General features: G+C 42.3%; 2 protein-coding genes across 5 annotated transcripts in view; one reads left to right on the top strand and one right to left on the bottom strand.

The window, feature by feature from the left end:
• The window catches only part of SCLT1 (sodium channel and clathrin linker 1), a 589184-nt gene extending 582947 nt beyond the window's left edge, over positions 1–6237 (bottom strand). For both annotated transcript variants that reach the window (XM_085641492.1, XM_085641491.1), the window contains exon 1: positions 6113–6237. The gene's annotated coding sequence lies outside the window, so the exon portion shown is untranslated. The remainder of the gene's footprint in view (positions 1–6112) is intronic.
• Positions 6238–6282: 45 nt separating this feature from the next.
• LOC146862301 (UPF0462 protein C4orf33 homolog) overlaps positions 6283–18697 on the top strand; it is a 139775-nt gene continuing 127360 nt past the window's right edge. For 2 of the 3 annotated variants that reach the window (XM_085641489.1, XM_085641488.1), the window contains exon 1: positions 6283–6373. In XM_085641489.1, coding sequence (XP_085497615.1) covers positions 6353–6373 — 21 coding nt within the window. In that variant the 5' untranslated portion in view covers positions 6283–6352. Of the gene's footprint in view, positions 6374–6402; positions 6555–18697 lie in introns of those variants that run through there. The other variant, XM_085641490.1, reaches the window with a different exon arrangement.

Raw genomic sequence — 18697 nt, 5'->3', positions numbered from 1 at the left:
TTCATGAAGTACAAGAAAAACCTCTGCCGTGCTACGCAGAGCTTCACGAGCAGCGGAGTGCGTTAGATAAAAGCTGTTCACTGTGATTTTCAGTGCAAGGTGTTTGTATGCACTGTGCAATCATTGCGAACAGCACCATGCACAAAGCAAGCGGGCGCTGCTTCCTTTCTGCCAATCGAGCAGATTTTTACTCGAGCAGCTGCCTTCTCAACGCAAATGCATGGTTTCTAAACACGAGCAGTCGAGGTTGATTTTCCTCACTCTTGCTCACCAACTTGACGTTGACGAACGCGAGCGAGGAAAAACTCCACTCCTCAACGCGAAGCAGAGTTTTTCGGGAGCTCCGAGTAACGCGGAAAACTCTGCAAACTCTGCATGAGGAGCGCAGTTCACCGCCCAGACTTAGTTATAACGAATAACACTGGAATTAATTTCAACAGTACTTTATTTGATCCTTTCACCGCCACAGGTTCCAGTCAGCTGATGGCAGCTGTAGTACCTTACCAACAATCTATTACAGAGCATTCCAATGGTGACAGCATGGAGGGGGTGTGGGTTGTACCAATTGAATAGATATAACACATCTCCCCAACAGGGGAAAGAGGAATGACCTTGGGGAGGAAGGAAGGGGAGGGAAAATTAAAAAATACAAAGATATCAAAATTGACTACTAGACAAGTCGATTGATATTCTGAAAAGCGTACTTATTTGACATACAAGTTACTGTGCCAAACAGGAGACCCTTGGGTTCTCTGAGATTTACAGATAGTGTGAGGATCAGTGCCCATAGGGATTCTGTTAGTGTTGGAGTCAGCACGGAATTCACTAGCAGGCCTATGTAATACTATTTTATCCAAGCCCCAGGTTTGGCAATTTTCCAAAAGAACCACATTGCTTCCCAGTCTACTTATCCAGAGTGGCTCAGAATACCTTGAACCACCTTTCCGGCGTGCTTTAGGAAGATCCACTCGTACCCATTGTCCCTCACAAACGTTTGGAGACTTTATATGTTTGGTACGGTCATACATGTTTTTGTACTTCACTTGATGCTCAATGATTTTCTGGGAAATGAGCCCCGGATTGGGTGCCCGTCAGGTATTGCAGCGCCGACCTGACGAGGGGCAGGCTCATATGATTAAGCATGACACCTAGCTTGCTGGGTGTGTGAGAGCCCTAGTTCAGAAAAGGGGAATTCCCCCCCCCCTTTTTATCTTTTTCTTTCTGTAAATGTGGGGTCACAGGTGACCTACCCCACACTACAGTATCTCACCTCTCCTTATCTTGAATCCCAGAGGAACCTCTTACCCTCCTTGTACACAACCTTGTTCACTACGCATCTTTTCTCCCTTTTTAACCATGCGGCAGATAGCTTAGTTTTAGGAATTCTACCTTTCAGGGATGTAAATGGAGAAATACCTGTGATGCTACTAGGGGTGGTGCGGTAAGCCCTCAAAGTATCTTGTAAAGCTATTTTGGCAGGGATGCCCATTACGCTGCAAACATTCTTTGATCATGCTAATTCATCCTTTCAACCAACACATTTGCGCAAGGGCAGTATAGCACGGTCTTGTGATGCTGTATCTGGAGATCATGTAAGAATTCCCTCATGCGATCAGACGTGAAATGTACTGCGTTATCAGTCACTAAATTATCAGGAATGCCTTCTTCAAATAACACTTCTTCCAGAAAAATGGATAAGAGAGTTTGTATCTTTTTGAAGGACACATTTAAAAACCACCCAACATGTGTGGTAGTGTACTAACACAAGTATAAACCTCTCATTCATTACCTTAAGAATGAAGGGAGCAATTATGTCAAATGCAACCTTGGTCCAAGGGGTTTCTGGAACTTCCAAAGGAGAAAGAGGGGGTCTCCTGACCTGGGGCGATTTGTCACTTTACACAGTCTCTCACTCTAGAATCAATCAGGGTGTCCATACCCTGCCACCAATAGTCTTGACGTCTTTTACTGTTAGGGAGGCTGCACGCCAAGTGTCCTACATGTGCAAGGTCAATTATTTTAATTCTCAGTTTCTCTGGTAGAATAATTTTCTCCCTGCTGTAAACTGTATTGTCATGTATACTTAACTCACGTCTGACCTCCCAGTACTTGGACAATGGTCCCATAACACTCGCTTTGTTATCTGGCCAGACTTGTCTTATGTAATCTTTAAGGGAGACTATCTCATTATCAGCTAAAAGACCTTCTTCCCACTCCTCTGCTACCACATTCTAAGTATCGGGTAGAAACTGCACATTAAAATTGTATCCCTCTAAACCCAAAATCCACCTAGAGATCCTGAGGGTGGTCCTGACAGAACCTTTAGTCGTGAAAGCATACATTAAGGGTTTGTGATCAGTTTTGATGATAAAGGGTATACCCCAGAAGAAGAGTTTAAAATGCTGGATTGCCCAATAGCAAGCAAGGGGTTCTTTTTTTCACCACAGAATATTTTTTTCAGCATATTTAGGAGCTCTGGGTGTGACTGCAACCACTTGCTCGTAACCATCTACTCTCTGGGTAAGACTTGCACCCAATCCTCTGTTGCTGGCATTAGTACTCAAAGTAGTGGGTTTGGTGGGGTCAAATCTTCCCTGAGCGGGAGCTGTTAGAATACATGCTTCAAACTGGAATGGCATGGTGAGAAAAAAACGATGGATTTAGGCCCAGATCTCTGTACTGAGGTGAATGTATGACATTGTTCTGCATTCTGTCCATCAACTGTTGTTTTTGCATTTGTCACTCCGAGTGGGAAGGGTATGCCCAGACGTGGGTCCTGTGCTCTCCATGCCACTGGAATCAAGCTATCCTAGCTGAAGTAAGGTGAAACCCCGAAACCGGTCCCAGGATGCTTGTTTCCAGTCCAGGGAGGACTTGGCTTGGCGGTTCAGGCTGGACTGTTCCCATGAGGCACAGGGTCAAGACTGATTTGCATATGGCTGGGTTCAAACTGGAATGGCATGGTGAGCAAAAAAACAATGGATTTAGGCCCAGATCTCTGTACTGGCGTGAATGTATGACATTGTTCTGCATTCTATCCATCAACTGGTGTTTTTGCGTTTGTCACCCAGAGTGGGAAGGGTATGCCCAGACGTGGGTCCCGTGCTCTCCATGCCACTGGAATCAAGCTATCCTGGCAGAAGAGGGGTGAAACCCCGAAACCGGTCCTAGGATGCTTTTTTCCAGTCCAGGGAGGACCTGGCTTGGCAGTTCGGGCTGGACTGTTCCCATGAGGCACAGGGTCAGACTGATTTGCATATGGCTGGGTTCAAACTGGAATGGCATGGTGAGCAAAAAAACGATGGATTTAGGCCCAGATCTCTGTACTGGGGAGAATATATGCCATTGTTCTGCATTCTGTCCATCAACTGTTGTTTTTGCATTTGACAGAAGAAAAGGCATTGTGACATTCCTCATTCCACACAAATTGATTCTTGGCTCTGAGTAGGTTACTGAAGGGTTCCACAATGCTGGCGTAGTTCCGTATGACTAGTATTCCGAGAACCCCAAGAACGATTTTAGTTCCTCCGCATTGGTCAATTCGTTGTGTTCTGGATTGCCTACAACAAATTCAATTTGGGCTTAATGCCATTCGGAGAGATGGTGTGACCCAAATATTCGACAGAACCCACACCAATGCAACACTTTTCTTTCTTAAGAATGAGACCCGCTTTGCATAATTCTGTGAGTACTTTCCTAAGCACCTCATTGTGTTCCTTCAAATCTTTCCCATGGATTAAAATGGCATCCTGGAAACACAGTGTCCCAGGTATGTCTCTTAAAACATGTTGCATGACCCTTTGGAAAGCGGCCGCAGTGGCAGCTAACCCGAAAGGCATGCGTAGGTATTGGAAAGCCCCCAGCGGAAATTACTAACTAAGTGACGTGGCGAGATTCCAGATGCAACTCCACTTGATGGTACGCAGAGGATAAATCCAATACACTTAAGCAACTGGCTCCCTTGATTAAAGTAAGGACCTTGTGGATGCATGGTAAAGGGAGTCTATCCACTCATATTTGTGTTAAGATCTCTAAGATCAATGCACAAACTGATTCCCTTGTCTGATGCTTTGGTCACTAATACCGCTGGAGCCAACCACTGCAATCTCTCTATAGGCTCAATCACTCCCAATTCTAATATTCTGTCTAGTTCTGCCTTCAGAGTAGCAAACATCATGTGAAGAATGAGTCTGGGTTTATGCGCTACAGGTTTGGCTTTAGTTCTGCGTGTGATACAATGTTGACAACCTTTGAGTAACGCCAATTTCTTCGTAAACACCTCGGGGAAATCATCACACACAGAAGGATCTACCAGCAACACTTGGTCAGGACTGTTAGGATCTAACTTGATTCCCAGCTCTTTCTGATGTCTTCATCCTAACAAACTGGACCCTTTCTCAGAGACATAGATCTTTCTTACAGTGTTTCTTCCTCCGAAGCCAATATCCATAGTGGTCATGCCCAACAATGGTATGGGATCACCATTGTACCCTTCCAGTTTAATATCTGGAACTTCTATTTTTTTGTACAAGTCAGAAAATATTTTGGAGAACCATCCTATCCTCGTCACCGGTATTATTATTAATTACACTGTAATGAAGTTCAAACGTACTTTATTTGATCCTTCACCACCACAGGTTCTAGTCAACTGAAGGCAGCTGTAGAACCTTGCCAACAATCTATTACAGAACATTGCAATGGTGACAACATGGCTGGGGTGTGGTTCGTACCAATTGAATAGATATAACACAATTGTTTTAAATACCGTTTTCCTTTAATTTGTTTTAAATATGGGTGATGTGTGAGAGACTATTACAGATATTTTGCAGAGAAATGTGTTTATATTTCATGCAACATCCATAAATAAAAGTTTCTTATTGATCAAAACAGGACCTCACATATGAGTAATGGGATGGTGTCACAAAGATTATTTGCAGTAATAACAGTGAGCTGCTACTGTGTTACAATATTGGAAACACACATCACTATCCCCGAATATTAAGATGTGAATATATTTAGAATGTGGACGAGTGTGCCTGTGCACTGCCAGTGACCTGCTTAAAGAAGCCATGAAAGTGCAGAAACTGGACGATAAATTTAATGTTGTTCAGAACAGGGGCCCCCAAAATAGGATTGGCCCAGGACCCACAAACTCCTTCAGATGTCCCTGTCTATATTCATGTCCTTTCATTTTTATTCATTTTATGGGCAAAAACACTGATCAAATGTTTCACAATGACTTAAAATCCCTTAAGCAACTTAATGTGAACAATAGAATCCCTGTTTATATTTCACTTTTTACTTCAGCTTACATTCTCTAGTTATATACGTTTTGCAGATATTGTGTTTCTGTAGCGTTTTCGATCCATATGAGACTAGTATAGTGCAAACTGTTAACTCAATCGACTCTAGTTGTGTCTGGGTGAATTCAGAGTGTAGCTGGGTGGTCAAGATGGAGCACAACTGAGAGCTTTAGACTTGAGCTGCAGGCAGAGCAAGTTTCTTACATCGCCAGTAGTGTGTTACAAACATGTTCCCACTAATGCTGATCTAATCCTTGGCCACAGTGCTGAGGCTACAGAGCAGTGGTCACAAGCATGCTCACTGCAATTATCATTTTATGTGAAAGTGTGTGAATAGGTTACCCAACTTTTAAAATATTGACAGTGACAGAGGAAATCCCATGTTTACAGAGTCTGCGTGTGTGAGGGAGGGTATATTGAAAGGGAGGTGACCCAAGAAAGTACATTCAGAAGTACAAAGTGAAGAGAAGATCGATGGCTAGTGATCTATGCAGATGTGGGACTTTAGAAATAGATGATGAGAGAACGGGGAGTAAGGTCTAACAGAGTGAGACACCGCACATTAAAGAGGTGAGAACAGGCGTGATTGGCACACCCCAAAGGCCACTATCTCATCCAGGGACCAAGGTTGGCACTCGAGATTGTCCATTCTGATGCCAACCTAGCAAGGATAGGTCAGATGCATGGATAGGAACGGCTCAACTAAACACTCACACAATGCACACTGTGCTCCCCATACTTGTCATGTGTCCCCAAGTACTATCTAATTCTGTAATCCTCTAACATCCTGCTTTTGTTGTGCAACTTACTAGCTGGTGCTGTCGCTTGTCTGCCTGCCGATCTGTCCCTCTGAAATTAACCGCTGGCGCTTAGATGTCTGCTTGTCACATGACCAACGTGTCCAACGTCGTTGCTAAGGAAATCTTAACTCCAGCGTACTGTATCCAAGGGAAGTGATTGCTTCGCATTAGAGGAAGAAACTTAGTAGCGATGAAGTGTCACGTGACAAGGAAATCGAAATTAGAACACGTCCTGGTATTTTGTGTCGTATGGTGTGCAGTTACTGCGAGGTAGATTTGATTTTGTGTATTTTTTTTATTTGCAGTCGTCCGATCCTGGGACACCTTTCCCTCAGAAGAGCAGCTGCAGATCAATGATCGCTGCACAGAGATTGCCTTACCCGGAGACCCCAGAGGGGCTTGGAACAAGGGGACTGTGTTTGTGTAGATTCCGGAAAGACAACGATTTCAAGTTTGTTATATTTTTAGAAGTACTAATTAGCATACTAAATGTCTTCATCGGAGGGCACGCAATTCTGCCTTTAGTAGTAATAACAAACAGCACAGAAAGTGACTCGCGTTCTTACAATTGCATGACGTGCAATTACTCAACGTAGATTGTATTTGCAATTCTACGTTATGATCAGATTAACGGGGAGGTGTTCTTAAAATGAGATGAGTTTAGAACTGTCTTACTTTTGTTCAGTAAAGTGGTTAGGAAAGGACTTTAAAATAACGTCATGTGCGAAGTACACATTTAACAATGCTCCGAAATTCCTGTCCCTGCACATTTAGGGTATTGTAAAAACGAGTCCTTCACGATGGTTGGATGTAGAAATGTTTATTAAAGATAAACACATAAAACCCACCGGTGAAGAGAACGGAGCACCTCCAGCACCGGTCAACTTCACGTCATTTAAGTGAACTCACATTCCAAATGCTCACCTGGCAACAACAATATTCTACATTCCAATAATGACATGTATTCCAATGACACAAATAACATTACACTCAACTTGCCTCTCTTTTTTTAAACATAACAAAAGGAAAGAGAAGAGAAGAAACATAAGAAATCGAATAAGCAAAACTGAATTACTTTACTTTAAAATGACATCTTCTAATTTCTTGGGTAATTTAACAACCCTTTTCGATTGAACAGAAGATTCAGTTCCTCATAGCCACGGATCCCTTAGCAAGGGGCATCAGGAACATGAGAGACAGAAGTCTCATGGGAATTAACACTAGAATCGGATGACTCTGAAGTAAAATTTGCATTAGAGTCAAAGGTTGTAACAAGCTGTTTGGTATCAATAGCAGAATTTGTCACACTAGGAACAATAAGTTCACATTTCTCATTTAAGACATTCAGATCAAAGAATGAATCATCAGAATTTAATTCATTAAACATTTTTTCTTGACCAGGTTTTAACACAACTATGGAGCTTTTGTTCCACCAACCTCTTTTATGTAAAAGAACAGCACTGCCAGATACTCTGATAACCTGTACCGGTACCAAAAACTTAGAGGTGCCTTTACATTGTAAATCAGGCTTTATGATGCGAACCCAGTCACCAGCACGAATAATCTTGGCTTTGGCCTGTGCAACCCATCATGATATTCTTTGTTTTTTAATGTGGCTTCATCCAAATTCTTCTTGACTTTGCCTATAACATTCTCAAAATCTTTGTAAACACTGGTATCAAAACAAGGAGATAAAAAGGTACAGCTCTCTCTCCCTCTCATCAAGTAATAGGGAGATACACCAGTGACTGAATGGGGTGTGGTATGATAAGACCAGGGCTTCTCTTTAAGACAATTAAAAACATTATTTTTGCTCCCAAGAGCAGCCTGTATGCCATCCTTAATGAATCTGTTGGCCCTTTCCACTTGACCATTTGCTTTGGGACAATATAAAGGAGCTCTTTCAGCCTGAATACCACATTTCTTAAAATTGTACAATTTTTGAAGAAATAAATTGAACTCCATTGGCAGACATAAGTACTTTGGGAAAACCTTATGTTATATTTACAGCTTAGTTTCTGTCATGACCTATGTCATTGTTGTGTGATGGTACATCATTCTCTTATGGAAGGTGGGAATGGTAGGATTCATTCCTACCTAGGCGGTTGGTGCTGTAGAAAAATAAATCATCTTTGAATATACTCCTGCTGTTCCTTTTATTGGATTTTACAAGTGGTGATGAGTTGGAGCATCACCTGCTACCCCTTACCTCAGCAGCACAGGAGTGGTGGTGTTTCCTGACAAACCCAAAGTCTTCAATCCCTGGAAAATTGAATTATCAACAATTTCCATAAGCTTTATTACGATTTCTTTCGTCTATGCTACTAGGATACTGAACATCCTTTTTTGTACTTTCTTATTACTATTTCACCGAGAGATCGCTGCTTCTGTCGTTTTGATTTCATATTGCTTGAGGATTGTGTGACTTTCTTGATTTTATATGGACAGATAAACGAGGAAATGTTTAAAAAGTCAGTTTCCATGCATCGCTCTGGGCGTTTTAATTTATTTTGCCGTGTTTTGGGCTTATCTTGGGGCAAATTTGTTTTTAGCCGTTGTCAGCGATAATTTTAAAATAAGCGCATGTGCTTTCTGCATGAAGGACTTACTGTTCTGAATCCCCATTGTTCTCCGTGTGGAGCTCCGACCGGCTTTCCTTTAGGAGAAGATGCTCGTAGACACACCCGCAGCACATTTGGAATACGCACCGTTCTGAAAACTAGAGCGCGTCCGATATCTGTCACTCTGCTCAACGTTTGCAATAGCTTTGAATATTACCTCGTTCTCGCTATACTCTCTTCAACCTCTAAAGCGCACTCTGCTTCCACACATTATTTTTACAGCTATTTGGTGTATTTTCAAAGGTAAAGGGACAATCTTGTACACAGTGATTTTCACACCTATCTGGCGCAAATCAAAGCCCATTACGACTGTGATTTACGGTGATTTGCACACCTATCTGCCGCAAATCAAAGCCCATTACTCAAAGCCCATTTGCACACTTTTCCAGTGCAGATCGAATTGTTATTTAATTGTGGCACTTTTGGATGTGTATCATCGCGGTGATTTGCACACCTACCCTATCTACCCTATCTAGTGCAGATCTATACTAATTTTATTACAGTGATTTGCACACTTTACTGTTACACGTTTTTTCAGTGATTTGCACATTTTGGTGCAGATTGTTACAGTGATCTGCGCACTCTTATTGGTCCTTGTTTCTATGCTATTTATTCAATATTAGTGTCGTTCAACGATTCAGTTTGAACCTCCCACTAAATTTCTACAAAATACAGATGATCCACCTATTCCCTGGATGGAAGGAAGAATTTTTGAAATATTTAAGAGCTATTGATGATGATGATATGTAGTATGAATGCAAAAAGAATATTCTTCTGCATTGTTTAGGTTCTGAAGGACAATTGACTTTTCATACTTTACCACAAATTTCTTTAGAGTCTGATGGTACTGATGTGTTTCAAGAAGCACTGTTAAGGTTAGAGAAGAGATTCAAACAGACTGTCAGTGTTGCTTTGAATCAATTTAAATTGTACACCAGAGCGCAAGTAACTGAGGAAAGTTTGGATGATTTCCTAACTGCCTTGAGGGGTTTATCTTTGCATTGTAATTTTGGAACAATTCCTGATGAAACGATCTGGGATCGGGTCATAGTACACGTGAAAAGTAGAAAAGTTCAAGAGCAATTGTGGGTCATGGGGGATCCAAATTTGCAAGATGTGATTTCTAGGGCTAAGGCGTTGGAGCAGTCTGAGAGATGGATGAAATCTGTACATGTGTCAGAGAAAAACAACAATGGTGATCTTGATGTATTTGGTGCATTTGGTGGGGATGGTACTTCTAGAGGTCGGGGAATTGTTGAAAAAAAGGTTTGATGAATTTAATAAAAATGCTAATGGGATAGCCAACACGTTTGAAGAAGAGAGGTATGTCAGAGAAGACACATTTATATGTTATTGTTGTGGTAATGCATCCTTCATTGCCTCCTCACTTTGTTGTCCTGCCATTGTTTGCCAGAGTTTGTCGTGATTTGAGGAGAAATAATAATTTGAGTAACAAGAATAAGTTGTCTTATCTTGTTAGCTGAGCTGGAGCTGATGAAGCGAACATGGGACAAGTTTGTGACTCTTTGAGGGATTCTGGAAGAGTTAGAGGAGTAGTTGTCTCTATCTCGGAGGGCTTATAGGAGAAGATGGGAGAGGAGGAAGAGGCTAAAAGTTCTCCCAAATGTTTTGTGAATAGCAGTGGGGTTGATTTAGAGTTAATGGCAGATTCTGGATCGCCATGGACAATTGTTACCATAGACTATTTCATTCCCAAATTTGGACATTTGTGGAGCATTGAGTGTTTAAATCCTTCTGACATTATTGCTGAGTGTTTTAATGGTAGTGTCATTGACATCGTGGGATATGTTGACACTGGTATTCTGTTTAAAGGTAGAGAAGCAATGATGAAATTGTATGTGGCACCCAAGGGAGTGAATGTTCTTGGTTGGAAAGATCAATGGAAGCTAGGCATTATTCTTAATCTTAGGAATCACAAGCCTGTTCTCGTGATAGAGCAATTGTAGGTAAATTTCCTGAAGTTTTCATGGGAAAGTTGGGAAAACTGGAAGGGTATTCCCACAAAATCAAACTTGAATCTAATGCCAAACCTGTTATACAAAAGTTACGCAAGGTGTCCATTACTGTAAGGGATGAATTAAAAAAAACTTGTTGATGGGAATGGTGAATGAGGGTGTGATTGAAGAGATAGAGTCCTCAGAATGGGTATCTCCAGTATATATTGTTGTTTTATGGCTTTTATGATTTTAAAAATCGAATAAAGTGTATTTTGATTGATTGATTGGGTATCTCCAATAGTTTTGGCACGCAAACCAGATAATTCCCTGAGACTCTGTGTGGACTTGAGAGCTGTTAATGCCAACATTATTGTGAACTGTCATCCTTTGCCCAACATAATTGAAGTGATTTGCATGCTTGATGTGGCCAAAGTGTTTTCCACTCTGGATTTGAGGTCGGCCTACCATCAAATTGAGCTAACTGAAGACTCTCGTCATTTATCAGCGTTTGTTACACCGCAGGGGGTATTTCAATTTAAATGTATGCCTTTTGAATTAGCCTCTGCGGCGTCTGTTTTTCAAATGACAATGTTTCACTTATTTAAAGATATGGAGAAATGTGTCAAATGTTTTCAAGACGATATCTTGATATTTTTAATGGATGAAGTGGAACATGAAAAGCATCGTAGAGAGGTGTGTGATGTTTTGAAGAGAAGTGGTTTAACTCTAAAAAGGAACAAGTGTCATTTTCTTTGAATATGTGTTGAGTATCTGGGTCACACGGTGTCCAAGGATGGTGTCATTAAAAAAAAAAACTTTAATTGATGCCATTCTTAAAGCTCCTGCTCCTGATAATAGGGAAAAATTGTTATCGTTTGCAGGACTTTGTGAATATTACAGTAAATTCCTTGTAAATTTTGCTACTAAAATGGAACCTCTCAGGTAACTCTTAAGAAAGAATGTGGAATATCTGCAGTCTGACAAACAAAAATCTTCTTTTGAGTAAATTAGGAATGAAATTGCTCATGCACCTACTTTGAAACCCTTTAGAATGGGTGCACAATGCATGGTAACTGTGGATGCCAGTATGTATGGCATTGGTGGCGTGTTATCACAAAGGTGTGGTAAAGAACAGTGGAATATTACTTTTGCTTCACGCACATTGTCGGATGCTGATAGAAGATATGCAGTTATTGAGAATTTATTTTGGTTAATTTTCGTAATTTCATCTGGGGGTCACGTTTTGTTCTCAAAATGGATCACAAACCCCTTGTAGGGATCCTTTCCCCGAGTGGGGGTTGGAATGCCACTGCTCGGATTGCCAGACTTGTTTCGGAACTTCAAGAGTATTGTTTTCAAGTGGAATATATGCCAGGATGCAGGAATGTAATGGCTGACTGTCTGTCACATCTTCATATATCTGATATGACCAACAATTCTACTGGTATTGAAGAAGAAGTTGTACTTGCAGTACCTATGTTTCTAATGAATTTACGGGATTACAGAAAGACAAGTGGATGAAAGATGATTCTGATGATCAGCTTTTGGGTCAGGTTAAGAGGTATTTGGAGGTGGGTTGGCCAGAGAGGAGAAAAGTGTTCCATTCCTTAGAATAGCTTAGGAATTGGTTGTTGAAAATGGTCTTGTTTTCAAAAATGGAAAGTGTATTTTTCCTAAAGGTATGCAAGCTGATATTTTGAAGTTAGCTCATGAAGGACATCCGGGCATGTCCTCTGTGAAAAGACTCATACTTACCATATTTTGGTGGCCTGGTTTGGATATGATGGCAGAAAAGGTTGCAAGGGAATGTCCAGTTTGTGTCAACAGTGAGAAAATGTTAAAGCCTGATCCAGGTCCCCTCAAACCCATACATTGGCCTACTACTCCTTGGCAATAGGTGGGTTTGATATTTCTGGACCTTTTCTGGGGCTTCCTCCTGATTGTTGATTTGCTTTGGTGCTGGTTGATTACCATTCAAAATGGCCAGAAGTGAAACTTGTGTCTAATGCCACATATAGTGCCATTATCAAATTCTTTAAAAAAATCTTTGCTAAGGAAGGTTATCCTGAAGTTGTGATATCTGATAACGGTACTCAACTTGCGTCTAAAGAAATGCAAAGTTTTTTCTCTTTCAGTAATATTAAGCATGCAACCACGGCTTTATACGAACCACAAGGTAGCGGGCAAGTTGAAAGGTTCAACAGAGTTCTTAAGGAGTGTATCACTTCGGCATGTGGATTTGGTGGATTGTGGAAGGACAAATTGACGGAGAAACTCTGGTGATATCGTATTACTCCTCAGACTACCACTGAGGTCAGTCCTTTCAGGTTGTTGAGAGGTAGACCACCCATATCCAAGTTGTGTCCTTGGTGGTTAAGGAGGGAGCAGACCAAATTTCAAGGTGAGGTGAATGTTCAAGAGATCAAGGACAAAGTCCACATGAAGCAATATAGGGTTAAGAAGTTGTATGATGAAAAATGGAAAACCAGATGTTATTCTTTTGTGGTGGGTGATTGGGTGAAAGAGAATAAACCTGTGGTGTTCACCAAGAGTATGCAAAGATTTAGTAGAGTTATGAAGGTCATTAAGGTTTATGGCAAGAGTGTTGTGACTCAGGATGGGAAGGTTTGGAATGTGAGGCGTGTGGCTAAATGTAATCTAGATTTCAATGAAGACATTAATGATGGATCTTTCCTGAGAATGAATTTGGGAGAAAAAGTCCGCTCTGGTTTGCGAGATGCTGATCTGACACAAAATGACTATTTTATGGGTTCAAATGTATTTGAAGGGGAAAACCATAGAGAATGTCTTGCTGAAGAGTCTGTAGAATCTTGAGTTAAGTTGAGGACGCGTGTTAAGCGTTGTCCTACAAGATTAGCTGATTTTGTATAATTCATTATGCTCTTTTATCTTTTATAATCACATTGTGAGTTTGTATGTTCTTTATTTTGACTTTTATTTGGGTTTTTTTCAATTGGAAAACACATTCTAAAAATGTTATGACTTCATCAGTGTTAGGATTCTCTACAAAAGTATGATAAATCCACTTTCAAAAATTGTCCACCAGCACTATCAAAAATCTGCGCTGTCTGCCTAAAATTTTGTAAGGTCCTGAAAAGTCAATGGATACTTTCTCCCAAGGCCTGACAGGTTCACACGAAACTTTCCAATGTTTGTCCGACTGCATACATACAACACAAGTATTTACAAATCTTTTAACAGAGGCATCCAATCCGGGCCACCAATAATGTTGCTTGAGAGATCTTTTTCTGCTAGATACACCAGGATGGCCATAATGAGCTAACTCAATAAGTTTAGATCTAAGACCCACCGGAGGAATGAATAAGTTATGCCTAACTAGTATTCCATTCTCAATACTGAGTTCACTAGACACCTGAGCATAACTTTGTAATCCTCCATCAAGATTTTCAGCAGGTGGCCACCCTGGAACAAGATACTGCTTGACTTAATTCAACAATACATCTTCTTCCAAAAACTTTATCCACTCTGTTTCTGAAACATCTACCAGTTTTTGAAAAACGCTAGCCGCAGAGGCTAGTCCGAATAGCAACCTCAAGAATCAATACACTCCAAAGGGAGTGACAATGGCTGTCAAATCTCTAGAATCCTTATCCAACATTACCTGATGATACGCCGACTTAAGATCGATTATGTAAAAATACTTAGCATTATTGACACAGGTAATTATTATATCCTGGGTAGGGGGTGACTGTCAATAATAATATTTTTAGTGAGCGACCTCAAGTCCACACACAGCCATAAATCCCCATTTTTTCAAAAGTGTGATAACAATAGCCAAAACCCATTCAGAGCTGTTAGTGGTTTCAATTATTCCTTCAGCACACAAGGTGTCAAGATGTTCTTTGAGCTTTTGACAAACCCCTAACGGTACCATACGTACTTTGTGTTGAACAGGTGTAGCATCTTTTTTTAACTTTATCTGTAAATACAGCATTATGTTTGGCTAGGATAATATCAGTACTAGAGTTTTGGATTTCAATTTGATTCACGGAAATATCCCGTAAGACAATAGGACAATCAGTACCAGGACACCATATTATAGTTAGTTTGTCTAGATTATACCATCCAATAATTTTTTTACCATTGACTGCAACATACATTTTCGTGAAAATGTTGCACCCTTGGAAATTCAGATTGTCTTCGAAAAAGCCCAACATTTCAATGTCAAAATTACTAAAAGCTTTAGGATTGACATCCGTGACTTTTAGTTGTCCCTCCTTTCCATTTTTCCTCAAAAGTGACGTCAGATAGGACAGTAATAGGGGAACCAGTGTCTGTCATAACATCGAAATAATAACCCCAATGCGCACTTCCCCAAAAGGTGCCTTGAATCCTATGCCCACAGCATTCAAGTCAACCAGGGGATCATACAATGTAATAATCATATTATCTAAATTGTCATTCACTTCACTGACGGTATTCACACTTACGTTTGCTCCACTCCTCACATTTCTGCACACGCTTTGGAAGTGACCAACTTTATTGCATTTGTTGCATCTTCTTTTGATAGCTGGGCACTCTGTGCTATTCGCAAGATGGGACTTGGATCCGCATCTATAGCAACAGGATTTGACAGGCCTAACAACACTATTAGATTTGACCATTTTTTGCCTACTTGAATTGCACACACCGGATTATTGACATTGCCTTCTTCAGAAGATAATACTTTAGAGGACTGAATGGATCTTTCTATGCCCTTGGCTATATTTAAAAAAAGTAAGTCAATAAAAGTGCTTGTTTCCTCTGCACAAAACTTTTTTCCATCAATAGCAACAATGTAGTTCTCGGGGGCGTGGTTTGCAGCCAAGTGTAATGGCCGCAACCTAACTGAGCTCTGGCCAGCACGATAGCAACTATTAAAGACAAAGGGGAGGGAATTAGGAAACTAGGGTTTTGTTATATTAAGGTCCAGCATACGTACCCAAGCAATTAAGTATAAACACAAAGTATGCAGTTCCTAACTAAAAAGGTAAAACAAAGATAAATTCTAACTGTAATAAGAAATTCCAGTGAACGACAGGAGAGTGATCTCCTCTTTTTGGAATAAGGCCCTCACACACCTGACAAGAAGGTGTCTTGCTTCATCATCGGGCCTGCTCCTACTCGGGCCGGCGCTGCAATGCCCGATCAGGCGCCCGTGATGGGGCCTACTTATCGGAGATCTTTTTTCCGAAGCCGTAGGGTAAGATGTAAGTGAGGGTCTTAGTGTAGGTGAATGAGTGAGTATGTGGAGTGATTTAAAATAGGGAAAAAAATCCAATCAAAACTATTTTAATGTACATGGTTCTTCCCCTAATTAAAAAATATGAAAAAATCGCGTATGTACACACAATGTTGTGTTTTTATACGCTAGTTTTTGTGGTCAACATGTTTCATGCCTATATTATCAAGTAGATGGCAATTCTTCAGGACCTAAACAGTAATACTACCTACACACATTTTTTGGTGGTGGACACAAAACACATGAGTGAGAAGTGACCACCCTTACAGCACCCTAAAAAAAGTGTGAGGGTACCTCTGGTATATTCAGATTAAATGTAACCTGTGGAAATAATAAAAAAACAGTTAAAACAGTCAGGGTTAAAAACCATTATTATACCTCTTTACACAAACCAATATGATTGAATTCACAAGTGGTGGTGCATCACACGCGTGTTCAAAGCTCGTGGGCTGTGACATGCTAGATGCAACAAACATCAATGTATTTGGTGATGTTCAGGTGATGATGAAGGGAAGCAAAAATAATCACAATGAGGTTGAAAGAAGACGAGCAGAGACTCACGTAGTCTTAGGTGTATTAAAACATGAGGGAACTCCTTACCCTTGTCTCTAATGATCCGGGCCATGTCGGTACCGGTCGCCGCGGACACTGAGTTCTAGTGCCCTGATTTAATAAAAGCATGTAAGTAAAATTCACAAAGCAGAGAAGGGAGCACAAATATACAGTCATCCCCCTTAAGGTTAAGGGATCTGACCGAAAGCAGTCTCATGGGTTGAGATAGAGTAAAAGCAGGAGTAAATTAAAGCGCTTAGTGTGCTCACATGAGGTGCGGACCATCCGTCTCGTATCACACAGGAGTGTGGAAGGCACATCAAAGTTCAACGAGTGCGGGTCGACAAGTGCGTTTCAACAAGAGGATTTACCAAAGAAGGCTCGAATATCAGGACGGAAGAGCGAGCGCTTTTAAAGCAATACGCGTCTAAAACAACCCACATGTAGGCCACCCAATACGATATTGTAATGGAGGAACATAACTCGATGACGGCTGGGAGCATTAGGGCTGCTGAAATAACGGGCTGATATTACGGGGTTATTAAAAGGGTAGTGGAGTAGTTACTCACGGTTTCCGTAGTGGAAGCAAACTGTTTTCCTACCCGAGCAGCGTCACCGGTCCATACGAGATGTTCGATGGACTAGGACACCGTCAAGAATATCAACACTAGGCGTAGGGGGCGTGACCATCGTGGGCCAATGGGAAGGTGCGAAACTGGCAAGCGCCAGGGAAACCCGAGTGACGCCTAGTTGGAGTGGCAGTCACCTGGCAACGTAATGGTCATGTGATCGCCAGGGCAGCCAATCGTGATCGTCCTAATGTGCGTTAGTTGTCAGGGTGATGGGAAAACGAACGACCAGGTTTAAGACCAGTTCCGAGGCAAAAAAGGAAAATGAAGTCGAGCCCTATGTATAATCAATGTCAAAGGTGACAAAGAAGGTCATTGTGAACCAAACCTGCCCAAAATAACTTGGACAAAAATAAAAATAAGACTCAGCCAATGGTGACAGTGTATATGCCCGATGTCGGGGCTCATTACTTAAAAAACCCCATATAATACGGCCACTAATCAGTGATCAAACGGACTCACAAGGCGATTTCTCGACATTGGAACACTGAGGGCTTGTTCCGGCCAAGTTTGGTGTAGAGACGACACTGCTTACTCGATATGCGGGCAGATGACGGAAAGCGGTCTATGGCCTCACACGGAGCAGCGGACTCCCGTACCCAGACAGCCCACGGCCCCCTCCGGCCCGGCGTGACACTTGAACAGCAGTGAAAGGTAGGCGGCGCTGAATGCGCTACAGAGACTGTGCCCCAGCGGCTGCAACGCACGAAGCACCCCAGCACTGAGCGGGTCCACACAAGACCCGCATTCAGCGCAATGGCACCAGGCAAGTGAGAGAGGCCCAGCTGCGCCCCACGGTCCCCATCCTGCAGGCCCTCACAGCCCCGCCGGCAGCGCTAGAAAAACTGTGGCACTCTTCAGCCCAGCCAGGGCCAGAACCCAATCTCCAGTGGACCCCCGGGAGTTGCGGACGAGAGGGGGCCAGTGAGGCAAGACACAACAAAAGCCCCGTAGGAGCTGCTTTGCCACCCGGCCAGTGCCCCATACAAGAGGAAGAAGCGCGACGGAGAAGCCTGTGCGACGACTCACAACCGGTGAGTGCGCAACCTGATGGCTCGGCCCCACGCATTCTCAGTGGCATCACGGAGACCCCACGCCACCTTGGTGGAGCGGGCGGCTTTCACTCAGGACACAAGCTCTCCTGGCACCCCAACACCGTCAACACCGGCACAGTTGACACACGGGATAAGGGGCACAGAGACACACGTGGGGCGGATTACAACCCCCTCCCCCTTTTTACAATCCCAAGCTTCCAACTGCATACAGCGATAAAGTGCCAGGTCCAGCAGGCGCTGCAAGTGGGGGGGTCACGCGGCCTCAGTACTTAAAGGATCCCATCCCCTCGAGCCCCTCACTGACATTAGTGGAAGCGTGCAACACTGGCGATATCGCATAGATAATCACATCCTGCGGAGCCTGATTGGGGTGCTTGTTGGCCCGGCACTGGCCACAGATTACCACCCCTTCGTACCAAGACGGTGCTCTGCCAGATTTGGGACAAGTGGCCATCGTAGGACCCCACATAGTGAAGCAGGAAACCCGAAAGGCCGCAAAGTAGCCCGCTGTCACGA

This window comes from Triturus cristatus, chromosome 2_2 (assembly GCF_964204655.1).
Source record: "Triturus cristatus chromosome 2_2, aTriCri1.1, whole genome shotgun sequence".
Classification (NCBI taxonomy): Eukaryota; Metazoa; Chordata; class Amphibia; order Caudata; family Salamandridae; genus Triturus; species Triturus cristatus.
The sequence above is the reverse complement of the archived record's forward strand: the minus strand, read 5'-3'. Positions and strand labels throughout refer to the sequence as shown.